General features: G+C 56.3%; 1 protein-coding gene across 4 annotated transcripts in view; it reads left to right on the top strand.

Moving 5' to 3' along the window:
• The window catches only part of GRIN1 (glutamate ionotropic receptor NMDA type subunit 1), a 74,576-nt gene that overhangs the window by 47,010 nt on the left and 14,850 nt on the right, over positions 1-12,716 (top strand). For all 4 annotated transcript variants that reach the window (XM_065418607.1, XM_065418605.1, XM_065418606.1 and 1 more), the window contains 9 exons: positions 1,151-1,325; positions 2,625-2,769; positions 2,863-2,946; positions 4,158-4,299; positions 5,185-5,312; positions 5,482-5,646; positions 7,841-7,959; positions 8,928-9,040; positions 11,094-11,242. In XM_065418607.1, the coding sequence (XP_065274679.1) occupies positions 1,151-1,325; positions 2,625-2,769; positions 2,863-2,946; positions 4,158-4,299; positions 5,185-5,312; positions 5,482-5,646; positions 7,841-7,959; positions 8,928-9,040; positions 11,094-11,242 (1,220 nt within the window). The remainder of the gene's footprint in view (positions 1-1,150; positions 1,326-2,624; positions 2,770-2,862; positions 2,947-4,157; positions 4,300-5,184; positions 5,313-5,481; positions 5,647-7,840; positions 7,960-8,927; positions 9,041-11,093; positions 11,243-12,716) is intronic.

Genomic DNA, 12,716 nt, shown 5'->3' with positions numbered 1-12,716 from the left:
GGGCCAGAGAAGCATTATGCTCAGGAAGAGTTTTAGCAAAGATGAGACTGTCCTCCTAAAAGCAACATGCATCCTGGAGCTGAGCTACCACTCTCTGAAATTCTTCCGGAGCAGAGACTAAGCCAAACGGGAATCGTTTTGCATGGGAATGGGCGACAGGGGATGGATCACTTGGTGATTCCCTGTTCTGCTCATTCCCTCTGGGGCACCTCGGAAGACAGGATACTGGGCTAGAAGGACCATTGGTCCAACCCAGGATGACCATTCTTATAAAGCCACAGCTCGCAGAGATTTCCAAAAAGCCTTCATAGTGTCCATAAAGCATCCAAAAAGCCTGCTTCTCTGTAAAAAGGAAAAGAGAGGGTGGATTAGAAAGACAGTCCCAGGCAGGAGGAAGAACTCGGGACTCAGAATGAAATCTTGAAAGTATGTTCTTTCTCAAAGGTCATGTGTGATGTTGCAAAAGCAACCTCATATAGTGCCTGGCTGCATCCTGAGAGCATGTTGCAACAGCAGCAGTCCAGTGCATTACGCACTTTGCAGGAGGGGAATCAGCTAAAAGGACACTGAGGATGGGGAAGCGAATTCACTGGCATTAGAGTTGCTTTGTGTTGCAGTCAGTCTAATTGCAGCCCTGAGTTCAAATTGTCGCTAACCAAGCTTATTTCCCTGACTGCTTTCAGGGGAACAACAACAGCTTTAGCGGATATCACTCCCAGATTCACTCCCCCTGGCCCAGAGCAAACACCCACTCCAGTTCAAAAGGCTTCTGCCAGTAATGCCTCTTACGCTGGGTTTCAGCTTCAGTGCTGGGTCTTCCACATGCATTGTCTACCCCTCCTGCTGCCTGCCTGCCGTCTGAATTCCCAGTGTGCTCCCCATAACACATAGCAAAGTAGCAAAGTGCCTTCCTACAGAAGGAAGCTGGCAATCAGGTAGCCCCAGTTTGAGCCTAACTCCTGCCCTCCTCAGCACCAAGGTTTGTAGGGAGCGGGTCCCCCATGGTCCAGAGTTCATTGGAACTCTGCTAGCTGAAGGCCAGGGTCAGGGGCTCCATGGCTCTCAGTCCAGTGCTGGCGAGAAGGACCTGCCGGGAGGGCATGTCTGCCTGGGGTTCTCTCACCTGTGCCATGCTCTCTGTTTGCTCCAGGGGTGATTGGTTTGCAGCTCATTAACGGGAAGAACGAGTCAGCTCACATCAGCGATGCTGTCGCAGTGGTAGCTCAGGCAGTGCATGACTTATTCGAGAAGGAGAATATCACGGACCCCCCGAGAGGCTGCGTTGGGAACACCAACATCTGGAAGACTGGCCCTCTTTTCAAGAGGTACCTGGGCTCCCCCTACCCCCCGCCCTGCACACCTTATGTTTGGTGATTTATTACCAATCGTTACTCTGGGTAGGAACTGGATTATGAGTTCCCCAAATTCCCCAAATGTTTGAAGAGGCAGTGTAACCTGGTGGTTGGAGCACAGGACTAGGCGTCAGCCTCCCTGGGTTCTCATGCTAATTCTGCCGGTGAATTAATCCACTGAGGAGAGAGGGGAGGGGATTTGAATTGATACTCCATTTTTAAAATTTTTTTAAATCTACATGATTTCGTCACTCAGGATGGAAAGTAAATCTGTGCAGAATAATTAAGAGCAACAGCGATCACTGCAGGAAACTGTGGGGAATGTGCACAACCACTGCTATTCCGCTCAGCTATTTTCAGATGATCATTTCCCAAGGCATTCACTTTCCTTTTGGTGAATATGGAAAATCCATTTGCAAAGTCTAAGCAACACACTGTCCTGTCAGTTTTGCACTAATAGGGAATGAAACAAATAGAAGCATAATCTTGTTCATGGTAAAAAAAAATGCCAGCAACTTTTATTTAATTTTGTACTGGTGTACAGCACACTAGCATGTCAGCTTGAAACATCACATGGGGCTAGACCCCACTGAGGAGTGGTGAATAGAATTGGGGGAAATGGTTTTCATTTAGAAAATGTAAGAGTTTTAGAAAATTGTGCACTATGCATGCAAAGTAGCTTTACACCTGGGATGGTCATTTGATCTGGGAGGCCCTAGGCGTGCTCTTTGGCGCTGTGGCACTTGGGAGATCTGCAGGCTGGGATCTCCGTACTGTGAAGCTGAGTTGCTCTGCAGGATGGGATCTGGGTGCCCTGGAGCTCAGTTGCTCTGCAGGATCTCATCTTGGTGAGACTCACTCTTGCTTGGGGGAAGAAGTGAATTTGTAGCCTCCCTCTCTTGCTATTCATTCAGTGCCCAGTGACCCATGCTGGCTCACGTGGTCTGGTTCGTTTCGATCTGTTGTGTCTGCTCCACTGATCAGTTCACAGAGTAAAACCTGCTGAGCTCAGGGCTCCATGAGTTTGAAAACTCAGGGGTAGTTCCTGGGCTCATTGCAAGCTGCTGGGGCCTCTCTAGTCTAGGGAAAACAGATCCACAACTTTTATCTCATTGACTAAAGAAGGGTCCAATCCCCTAGCTACCAAACCTCTTCCCCAGGTAGCCAGGCTGTCCTCTCCCTGAGCTCTCATCCGCTCTGCTGCCCTGTGTTCTGGGAGGGGAGCAGATGAAGAAACTTGTACTGGGACCTAAACGGGGGTCTTCTTTGTAGAGTGTTGATGTCGTGCAAGTACACCGAGGGCGTGACCGGGAGAGTGGAGTTCAATGAAGATGGGGACAGGAAATTCGCCAATTACAGCATCATGAACCTGCAGAACCGGAAACTGGTTCAAGTTGGGGTTTACAATGGCAGCCATGTACGTATGTTCCTCCAGGGAGAGCTGCGGATGGAGGTGCAGAGCCTGCACCAGGCATCTGATGTCTCTTTCTCCTCTCGGTGACACTCGCAGGTCCTGCCCAATGACCGGAAGATCATCTGGCCGGGGGGAGAGACAGAGAAACCTGCGGGCTATCAAATGTCAACCAAATTGAAGGTACCAGCAAATGTCTCAGCTGGGTGAGATGGAGCCACTGGTAGCTCATCTCACGTGTCTCCTGGCCTTGGGGCCGGACTGAGTCTCAGTTACACTAAAAAGCCTCTTTATGCTGCACCAGCAGTGTCAAGGGGCCGTACCGTGGGAGTGCGTGAAGTTACACGAAAGCACGTCTATGCACTGTCAAGCCCCGCCCTGGCAGAGCAGTGTCCAGGGGCTTGTAACTGAGGGGCAGGCCCAGACTCATTCAGGGTTGCGTTGTCTGTTTGTAAGTGGGGCCCTGAGCGGGGCTCTCTGGCCCAGTTCCTAGGTCAAAGCTAAAGGGGATTCGGTTTAGCTTGAGCTGGGATGACCGACTGGACAGAGCACTGGCCTGGGATGCAGGACACCTGGGTGCTCTTTCTGGTTCTGCCACTGGCCTGTTGGGTGACCCTGAATACGTTACTTTGCCTTCTTCTATGCCTCAGTTTCCCATGTGTAAAACGGGGGTAATGCTATTAGCCTCATTTGTAAAGTGCTTTGAAATCCACGTGGGAGAAGTGCTGCGGGAGAGCTGGGTGGGGGGAGGATTATTATTATTATCATTATGCATTTGACCCTTCCCTCTGTGCAGGGGCGGCTCTATGTATTTTGCCGCCCCAAGCACGGCAGTCAGGCAGCTTTAGGCGGCGCGCCTGCGGGAGGTCTGCTGATAACGCGGATTCGGCGGCCTGCCTGCGGGAGGTCTGCTGGTAACGCAGATTCGGCGGCACGCCTGCAGGAGGTCTGCCAGTCCGGCACCTTCGGCGTACCCGCCGCCGAATTGCTGCTGAAACCGTGGGACCGGCGGACCTCCCGCAGGCATGCCACCGAAGGCAGCCTGACTGCCGCCCTCACGGCGCCCCCCGCGGCTTGCCGCCCCAGGCACACGCTTGGTGCACTGGTGCCTGGGGCTACCCCTGCCTCTGTGACCTCTGACCCCTTCAACAAACACTTCCTGCCCTAACTGTCAAAGCCCATCACAGCCTGCTCTCCCGGCTGAGCCTTGCTTGACTCCGTTATGGGTGATGGGCACCGTGGGATCCTTGCCACGAATGAGCTACACTGAGTAGTCCAGACAGTTTGTGTTTTGCTGGGGCATGGTGTGTATCCCACACCCCCTTGGGGAATGAGAAGGCCCCTGGCACAGGCTCAGTCTCTGAGGCAAACGGGCATTTCTGCTTCCTCCACAGATTGTGACAATTCACCAAGAGCCCTTTGTGTACGTGAAAGCAACACAAGCCGATGGAACATGTAAGGAAGAAATTACCATCAATGGAGACCCCGTGAAAAAGGTCTTTTGCACTGGACCCAATGAGACCATCCCAGGTAACTGTTCTTCCAGTGAATAAACATGCAGCAGCAACTCACATCAAAAAAGCGAGGGAGCCCAATCCTGCTCTGCGGCCTGCAGACCTTTAAAGGGAGCAGCCCCCTGGAAAATATCTGAGCAGCTGGGCAGGCCAGAGAGCACCCCACTCAGCTCCTCTCCATTGCCATGTGGGTGTTGGGAATCTCAGACACCCCAGCATAGAGAGATGCAGCCCCCATGCAGGTCTCTCCTCTCTCTGCATTCCTCTCTTCTTCTCCTTTCTTCCCTTCTCTCTGACTCTCCTCATGCCTTTCTCTCTCTTACTCACTGACTCCTTCCTTTGTTCTCCCATGGCAGTAAATTCCAACGTGGGAAGTTACTTTGCCTTCCTAAATTCCTTGAGTTGAACACTGTGTTCTCCTTCATTTCCTATCCTGAACTGTTGAACAGTGTTGCTGTGGGCTGTTAAACATCCACTGCGTTCCACCCCAGAGGTGAATGCATTTCAGTGGCATTGACAGGTTTCCTGTACAGCCAATAGGGTATTAACCTTGCTAATTCACTGCACACATAAACCACAAGTAAAACACGTCTGGGTGTTTCTCATGTCTGAGCACAGGGTTGCAGTGAGGTCTCATTGCTGTGACTTCTTCACGCTGGCAAAATACATAGCAGAACATTTACTGGAGCACTGGAACTATTTCCTCACTATTCCCCATGGCACATGGCGGATGCTTTCTCTTTGCTGTTAGCAAACTTGTTCGTTAGCTCACTAATTCGCAGCCACGGGTCTCCCAGTCCGTCGCATGGGCTCACTAGGTTCTGCTGGGTTAGGCACTGCTGTGCTGAATTCTCTGCAAGCTTTGTGGTGCTGCATAACCGTCCCGCATCCCTGCTCCCCTCTGCAGGCCGCCCCACTGTGTCGCTGTGCTGCTACGGCTTCTGCATCGACCTGCTGATCAGACTTGCAGGGGTGATGAATTTCACCTACGAAGTTCACCTGGTTGCTGATGGTAAATTTGGCACACAGGAGCGGGTGAGTTTGGACATGTCCCTTTGCCCTGTGTTGACGCAGGAGAAACGTATATGGGCAGCTGTCAGCAGCAGCTGGGGTTGCTGTGAGGAGCCTGAGCCCCGGGTCGGTGGGAGAGGTTGTATGTGCTGATGCTGCCTGTGGAGGTGTTCACACCTGCCGGCTCTTGCAGGTCAATAACAGCAATAAGAAGGAGTGGAACGGGATGATGGGGGAGCTCCTGAGCGGCCAGGCAGACATGATCGTGGCCCCCCTCACCATCAACAATGAGCGTGCGCAGTACATCGAATTCTCCAAGCCCTTCAAGTACCAGGGTCTCACCATCCTGGTGAAGAAGGTGAGGGCCAGTGCAGCTAGTGCCAGCAGACATGCCCCTCAGACAGGCCGAGACGGACGGTGGGTTCCCTCCCCGCACCCAGGCAGCCCCAGCTAATGAGTGCCTCTGGACAAAACCTCCACCTCAGCCCCGCTTCTCTTCCTGCCCCAGGCCTCTCATCTGTCCCTGCCCAAGGCTGCTTCCTCCCCATCCAAGGCCTCCCAGGACCCTCCCCTGCTCCTGAGTCCATCCCACGTTTACTGGGCAGGCTGGAACCATGGTACACCAACCCTGGGTCCGTGGCCCCGCGGGTTTCAAGGCCCTTAGCAGTGCAGACTCCAGCTCCACGGGGGAGTGAGACTCCTCCTGTTGGTCGGTTGGGGGCGGTGACTCCAGGGGGTGGGACTCTGCTGTCCCGCCCCCAGTTTTAAGTACTACCTGGAGACTTTCCCCACTGGTAGTTTTCATTACGGTCACTCTAGGCCCCAGCGTTAGACCCCGTCCCCTCCCTGCACTCCCTGCCCCCTGTATTTGCTGGAGTGTGAGCTGCGTGCCTTGGCTGTCTCATTGGTAGTGTTGGTCTTTACAGGTGATTTATTAAGCACGACGAGACAGCGCCCTGGGTGGGTCACTTACCGCTAAGCAATGAATGAACATAAGGGTTGTAGCCTTTTGGCAATACTAGCGCCACCACCGGCCTGCTCATCCTCCTTCCCTCCCTAGGGTTGCCAGCTTTCTAATTGCACAAAACCGAACACCCTAACCCCGCCCCTTCCCTGAGGCCCCGCTCCCACTCACTACATTCCCCCTCCCTCGGTGGCTCGCTGTCCCTCACCCTCACTCATTTTCACTGGCCTGGAGCAGGGGGTTGGGGTATGGGAGGAGGTGAGGGCTCTAACTGGGGGTGTGGGCTCTGGGGTGGGGCCAGAAATGAGGGGTTATGGGTGCGGGAGGGGGATCCGGGCTGGCAAAATACAGGGATTTGGGGTGCAGGAGTGGGCTGTGGGTTGAAGCAGGGGGTTGGGGTACAGGAGGGGGTGAGGGCTCTGGGGTGGGGCCGGGGCTAAGGGATTTGGAGTGTGGGAGGGGACTGCAGGTTGATGCAGGGGGTTGGGGTGCAGGGGGGGTGAGGACTCTGGGGTGGGGCCAGGGATGAGGGGTTTGGGGTGCAGGAGGGGGCTGCAAGTTTGGGGGGGCTCAGGGCTGGGACAGGGGTTTGGGGCTCAGGGTTGGGGGCATGGGGTTACCTTGGGTGGCTCCCGGTCAGCGGCGCAGTGGGGCTAAGGCAGGCTTCCTCCCTGTCCTGGGGCACCATGCTGTGCCCCGGAAGCAGCCAGCAGGTCCGTCTCCTAGGTGGGGGGCCAGGAGGTTCCACATGTTGCTCTTGCCCGCAGGCACCGCCCCCCAGCTCTCATTGGCCGGGAACCACAGCCAATGAGAGTGCGGAGCTGGTGTTCAGGGCGGGGGCAGTGCACGGAGCCCCATGGCACCCCCGCCTAGGAGCCAGACCTGCTGGCCGCTTCCAGGGCGCAGTGCAGTGCCAGGAGAGGCAGGGACTAGTCTGCCTTAGCCCTGCAGCACCACCGACCGGACTTTTAGCAGCCCGGTCGGCGGTCCTGACCAGAGCCGCCACAGTCCCTTTTCGACTGGGCGGTCGATCAAAAACCTGACACCTGGCAACCCTGCCCACCCCCATGTACCTCCCCATGCTGCAGCTGAACCCCTCCACGACGGTCTTATTGGCTATGGAGCCAGGTCATCTCCCTACTTCCCTCTGGACCAGGAGAAGGTCCATCTCCCAAACTCTCCTGCCCTCCCAAGGTTATTCCCCCTCCCCCATTCCCTGCTCTCCAGTGTTGGCACCAGGGCAAAGCAAAGTTTCCAACCGCTTTGCACAAACACAGTCTTTGAATCCTCTCTTTTAAGAAGGAAATGAAACCCTTGCGGGCTGGAGAATGGACATGGCCCCTGGACTCTCTTTGTTGGGTGGAGGCTAATCTCCCTTGGGGGCGGAATGAAGGTAAAGTGTCTCTGGAGCCTCCCCTTTCAAGCAGTGACTGCAAGCCCCCACCTGCAGGAACAGGTCAAAGCAGAGGACGGGGAGGGAGGCAGGGCTGGATGCAGGGGGCTCCCTGGATTGGCAGGGATTTGGTTTCCCAAACGACTCTTTCCGGCCAGGTGCCAATGCTCCTTCCCTCTCCTCCCTCCGTGCTAGGAAATCCCCCGCAGCACCCTCGACTCGTTCATGCAGCCTTTCCAGAGCACGCTGTGGCTGCTGGTGGGACTCTCGGTGCATGTGGTGGCCGTGATGTTATATCTCTTAGACCGGTTCAGGTAACTGACGTTTGGGTGAGGGTGGGGGCATGTGTGTGTGTGTGGGGGGGTGCACTTAGGACAGGGTGGGGAGGGGACAGGGAGGAGACTCGTGTGAGAGCTCTAGCTGGGTTACTGACACATGCTCTACACGGGCTCCCCGAGGCCTGTTGGCGAGCGCTAGCGCTGCAGTGTTAGCTCTAGGGAATGTCTTAAACCAAGGCTCCATGGACTGCGCTGGCTCCTGAGTGGTTCTGGGTGCCATGGATCTATAGTGATTGGCTCCTGGACACGTGGGAACCTGACCCTTGGCCCAGTGACAGTCTAGATGCCCAGCTACTAGCCCCTAGAGTTAAACCTGGGGGTTCAGGCCAGGGCAGACTCGGTGGACTCTGGAATTTGCTTCCCTTATTTCCCCAAGAGGCTACATGTCCAGCCCTTCATGCAGTGTGACTCCCACCTCTCCAGACAGCCCCGGACCCGTGGGCACCAGGCTGTCCTACAATTGATGTGGGACCTGAGTCCATTCATACCTTGCAAGTGGTCAATGGGCTTTGAGCCGATTTTGATTTTTAGGATTTTCTCTTCATGGGCCCAGAGGCTGGCGACGTAGCAGCATGAATGGCTAAATCAGATCAGTGCAGACATGCATGTGATGGGAGCCCCACTGCTCTGGGGGAAGCTCTAGGGAGCTGCAGGAATGGGACAGGTCCATGCTGAGGAGATGCCCCCGGCAATGGGACGCCAATGGATGGGAGTGGGAAGAACTACCTGTGCAGGGAAGGCCTGGGAAGCGGGAGGTGGTTGTGTGATGTTGCAGGAGGAGGTTGTGGTCCATGGGGCGCAGTCATGTTTGGGCTGGAGATGCTGAAGGGTGTGGCCCCGGTGTGGGAGCTTTGGGGAGCAGCCATGGGAATGGGACCTGCTGGGCAGCACTGGGGGTGCCTGGGGCGGTGTGTGCCAGCAAAGTGGTTGGCCCTGTTTTTCAGCCCGTTTGGCCGGTTCAAAGTGAACAGTGAGGAAGAGGAGGAAGACGCACTGACCCTCTCCTCGGCCATGTGGTTCTCTTGGGGAGTGCTGCTGAACTCTGGGATCGGAGAAGGTAAGATCTGCTCGAGTTCAAGACGAGTTAATTCAGGGAACCTCAATGGGCTGTCGTGTACAGGAGGTTAGACTAGATGATCAGAGTGGTCCCTTCTTGCTTTAAATGCTACAAACTGAGAAGGCATTAGCACACATCAGGGCCCTTGGAGTAGCAGGCCCAGTTGCTTCATCTCAGATCTGAGGGAGACACCAGTCCAATATGCTGGGGGAGCTTCATATCCATCTTCCCCTCTTTTGGAGTGGCAGCATCTCAGAGGGGCAGCACCAAGTCCTTCCTGGGTGTGTCCCCCTCTCTGCTCCTGGCCCCACTGCTGAGCCCCCCTCAGGTAGGGGCCCTCTGCTAAGTCCAGGCTGGGAGCTCTGTGACCAGAGGGATCTGTACTCCTTGAGTTAAGCTGTATCAATGGGCTGCTGCTCTCTGTCCAGGCAGCCACCCTGGAGCAGCTGTAGCTGAGCTGATGAAGTCTTCTGACCAGCAGCAGCTCTCACGAGCTCTTGGAGTCCCTCCAGTCGGGCGCCCAGAGGGACAGGGTGGAGGCAGACTGCTCCCAGACCAGCTGGGTCCCTGCCCGCATGCTGCAGTCTGCTGTAATACACTGGCCGGGGGCTCGATACCCACATGGATCAGCGCACACCTGTGGGGAACACTGGGGCTTTAGGAGGCGCTGGTGCTCTCTGAAGCTCAGACGTTTCCCAAGCAGGGCTAGTGCTCCCTGCATGCTGGCCAGCTGAGGAGAGAGGGAGCCAGGGAGGTGAGAGGTCCTGAGCAGCCCAGCCTGCTTCCAAAGGGGAACAGGAGAGCCGTGTAATGTCCCAGGGGAGGGCAGCCTGGCCGCACTGCACTGTTTCCTACAATGAACATGCCGGAGAAGCTCTCACATGGGAGGCTAATAATCCGTAAAGGCTCAGGGCTCCCATGTGCAACGTGCACAGGGTCTCTCCATCCCACGGGCCAGCAGGAGCACAGCCAGCATGTCACCCAGTAGGGTGAGAGGTGTTACCTGCTTCAGTGGAAACTGCAGGTGGGATTTAGATCGGCCCAGTGTCCTGGCCAAATGACAGCTTTGGTCATGGCGGATAGTCCATCAATGGCTATTAGCCAAGATGGTCAGGGATGCGACTCCATGCTCTGGGTGTTCCTAAATTTCTGAGTGCCAGAATCTGGGAGTAGATGACATGGGATGATTGCCTGTGCTGTTCACTCCCTCTGGGGCACCTGGCATTGGCCACTGTCGGTAGACAGGATACTGGGCTAGATGGACCCTTGGTCTGACCCGGTCTGGCCGTTCTTATGTTCTTACGGTCTTTGCATTCTGGCCTAACATGCCTGCTCCTAGTACAAAAACATGCCAGGGGAACTTCAGTGACCGTGGGTGGTGAGGACATGGCACCTTCAGTTGTACCATGTGGGGGCACTGGCTCACTGCTGACTCAGAAGGACGAGTGCCTCTGCTGAAGACACATCACCTCTGCTTACAGCACCCACTGTTCCTTGGGGCCTCCCACTCAGTCACTGCCTGGCCCCCCTTTAGCCATGAATTCTCTCTGCTGTGTAAGCAGCTCCTGAGGAAGGAGCTGCTGTCACACCAAGACAAACGGTTTCTCTTCCACGCGGGCTGGGACACGGTCCCACCATGGCTCACCATGTCACTGACCAATTCTCCATTCTGGCAAGAGCTGACCTGTCTGTTTGGAGGCACTGCTGACCAAGGACAATCATTTCCAGGGCCGAGCTGTTTGCCTCCCTGGCAGAGGGGAAGTGTGGGGCTTCTGTACTGGGACGCAATACAGCAAACTGGACCTGTGTCCTCCCTTTGCACCAGTGCCCTGACAGTCACAGAATGGTGCCTGGAGTCAGCCATGTGACTCCCATAATGCCCTGTGGAGACAGGTCGGACAGTGGTAGTTCAGACAAGACAAGGGGGATTGTTTTCCATCCCTGGGTATCAGATCCATGGTGTCCCGCCGGGTACCTGTCTGCTCTGGCAGTCTCTCCTTGCTGACAGATGGAGCTGCATCTTTGCTCCTAACTCTTTCTCCTTCCCCCTCAGGTGCTCCCCGGAGCTTCTCTGCTCGTATCCTTGGCATGGTGTGGGCTGGCTTTGCTATGATCATTGTGGCTTCCTACACTGCCAACCTGGCTGCCTTCCTGGTGTTAGACAGACCTGAAGAGAGAATCACAGGCATTAACGACCCGAGGGTAATTAGCGTGTGTCTTTCTGAGAGGGTTTGTGTGTGTCACTGAGGCAGGTAAATGTGGAAACATACGATGGTCTAATGTGCATCTGCTGGCTGGGAAGTAGGGCCTGTAGCTTGATCTCTGGCGCCAATAATCTTGGAGCCCCAAACACGAGTGCTCAAGGTTCTACGCTGAGGCGTAGCAGCCAAGGAAATGCTCCCCTTGCATCCCTTCCCAGACCCAGCCGTGCTCCCCTTGCGTCCCTCCCCAGACCCAGCCGTGCTGCCCTTGCGTCCCTCCCCAGACCCAACCGTGCTCCCCTTGCGTCCCTCCCCAGACCCAACCGTGCTGCCCTTGCGTCCCTCCCCAGACCCAGCCGTGCTGCCCTTGCGTCCCTCCTCAGACCCAGCCGTGCTCCCCTTGCATCCCTCCCCAGACCCAGCCGTGCTCCCCTTGCGCCCCTCCCCAGACCCAGCCGTGCTGCCCTTGCGTCCCTCCCCAGACCCAGCCGTGCTGCCCTTGCGTCCCTCCCCAGACCCAGCCGTGCTCCCCTTGCGTCCCTCCCCAGACCCAGCCGTGCTGCCCTTGCGTCCCTCCCCAGACCCAGCCGTGCTCCCCTTGCGTCCCTCCCCAGACCCAGCCAGGCTCCCCTTGCATCCCTCCCCAGACCCAGCCGTGCTCCCCAGACCCAGCCGTGCTCCCCAGACCCAGCCGTGCTCCCCTTGTGTCCCTCCCCAGACCCAGACATGCCCCCCAGACACTGCTATGAAGAGCAGAGAGAGGCCCAGGGCGAGGCTGCTGGCTCCCCTCACCTGAGCCGTGGGACCTGCTCTAGACAGTACCCTAGTCCCCCTGCCCATCTGCTCTTCCTGCTGTTTGCTGTTGTGCGAGAGGGGGCAGGAGAAGTGAGAAGTGAGGCCTGCAGGCTAGGGCAGGAGGGAACTCCTGGGAGCAACTGTTTTATAAGCAGGCACAACCCCCGCCCCAGCACTGTGAAAACATGAGGGATAAGAATCAGTGATGGGGGGAGGGGTTCCAAAGTGTGAAGGGCCCAATGAGCCCCCCAAAGCTGTCAGCTCGTGTTCAGCACAAAGGCATCGGTGCTCCCCGGTTCTCTCAAATACTGGTGCAGGCGCTGACATGGCGCGGTGACAGGGAACGGCTGACTGACCCAGCAAACCGGAACCTTGTCCAGAAACAGCCTAAATCAAGGCGCTGTCATTGTCAGTGCTTAGGGAACTTGAGCTAACAGGAAACGATTCATAATGTCTCACGCACTTTACAAACCCAGCTACGCCCCGTTTCCTGCTCCGGAGAGCTGACGGCTGACGTCAGACAAGCCAGACATGGAACAGACAGGGCCCACCGTGAGAGTTCGGGGGCACTGCCGATGAGGGCCAGGATTTTCAAAGGGAGTCAGGCGCCCGGCCCTGGTTCACCAGAGAAGGGAGCAGTTCGGACAAGCGAGTGAGGGCCGGCAGCTGGGCATGCAGTG

This window comes from Emys orbicularis, chromosome 18 (assembly GCF_028017835.1).
Source record: "Emys orbicularis isolate rEmyOrb1 chromosome 18, rEmyOrb1.hap1, whole genome shotgun sequence".
NCBI classification, from domain to species: domain Eukaryota; kingdom Metazoa; phylum Chordata; order Testudines; family Emydidae; genus Emys; species Emys orbicularis.
This window is presented reverse-complemented; position numbering and strand designations above follow the sequence as displayed.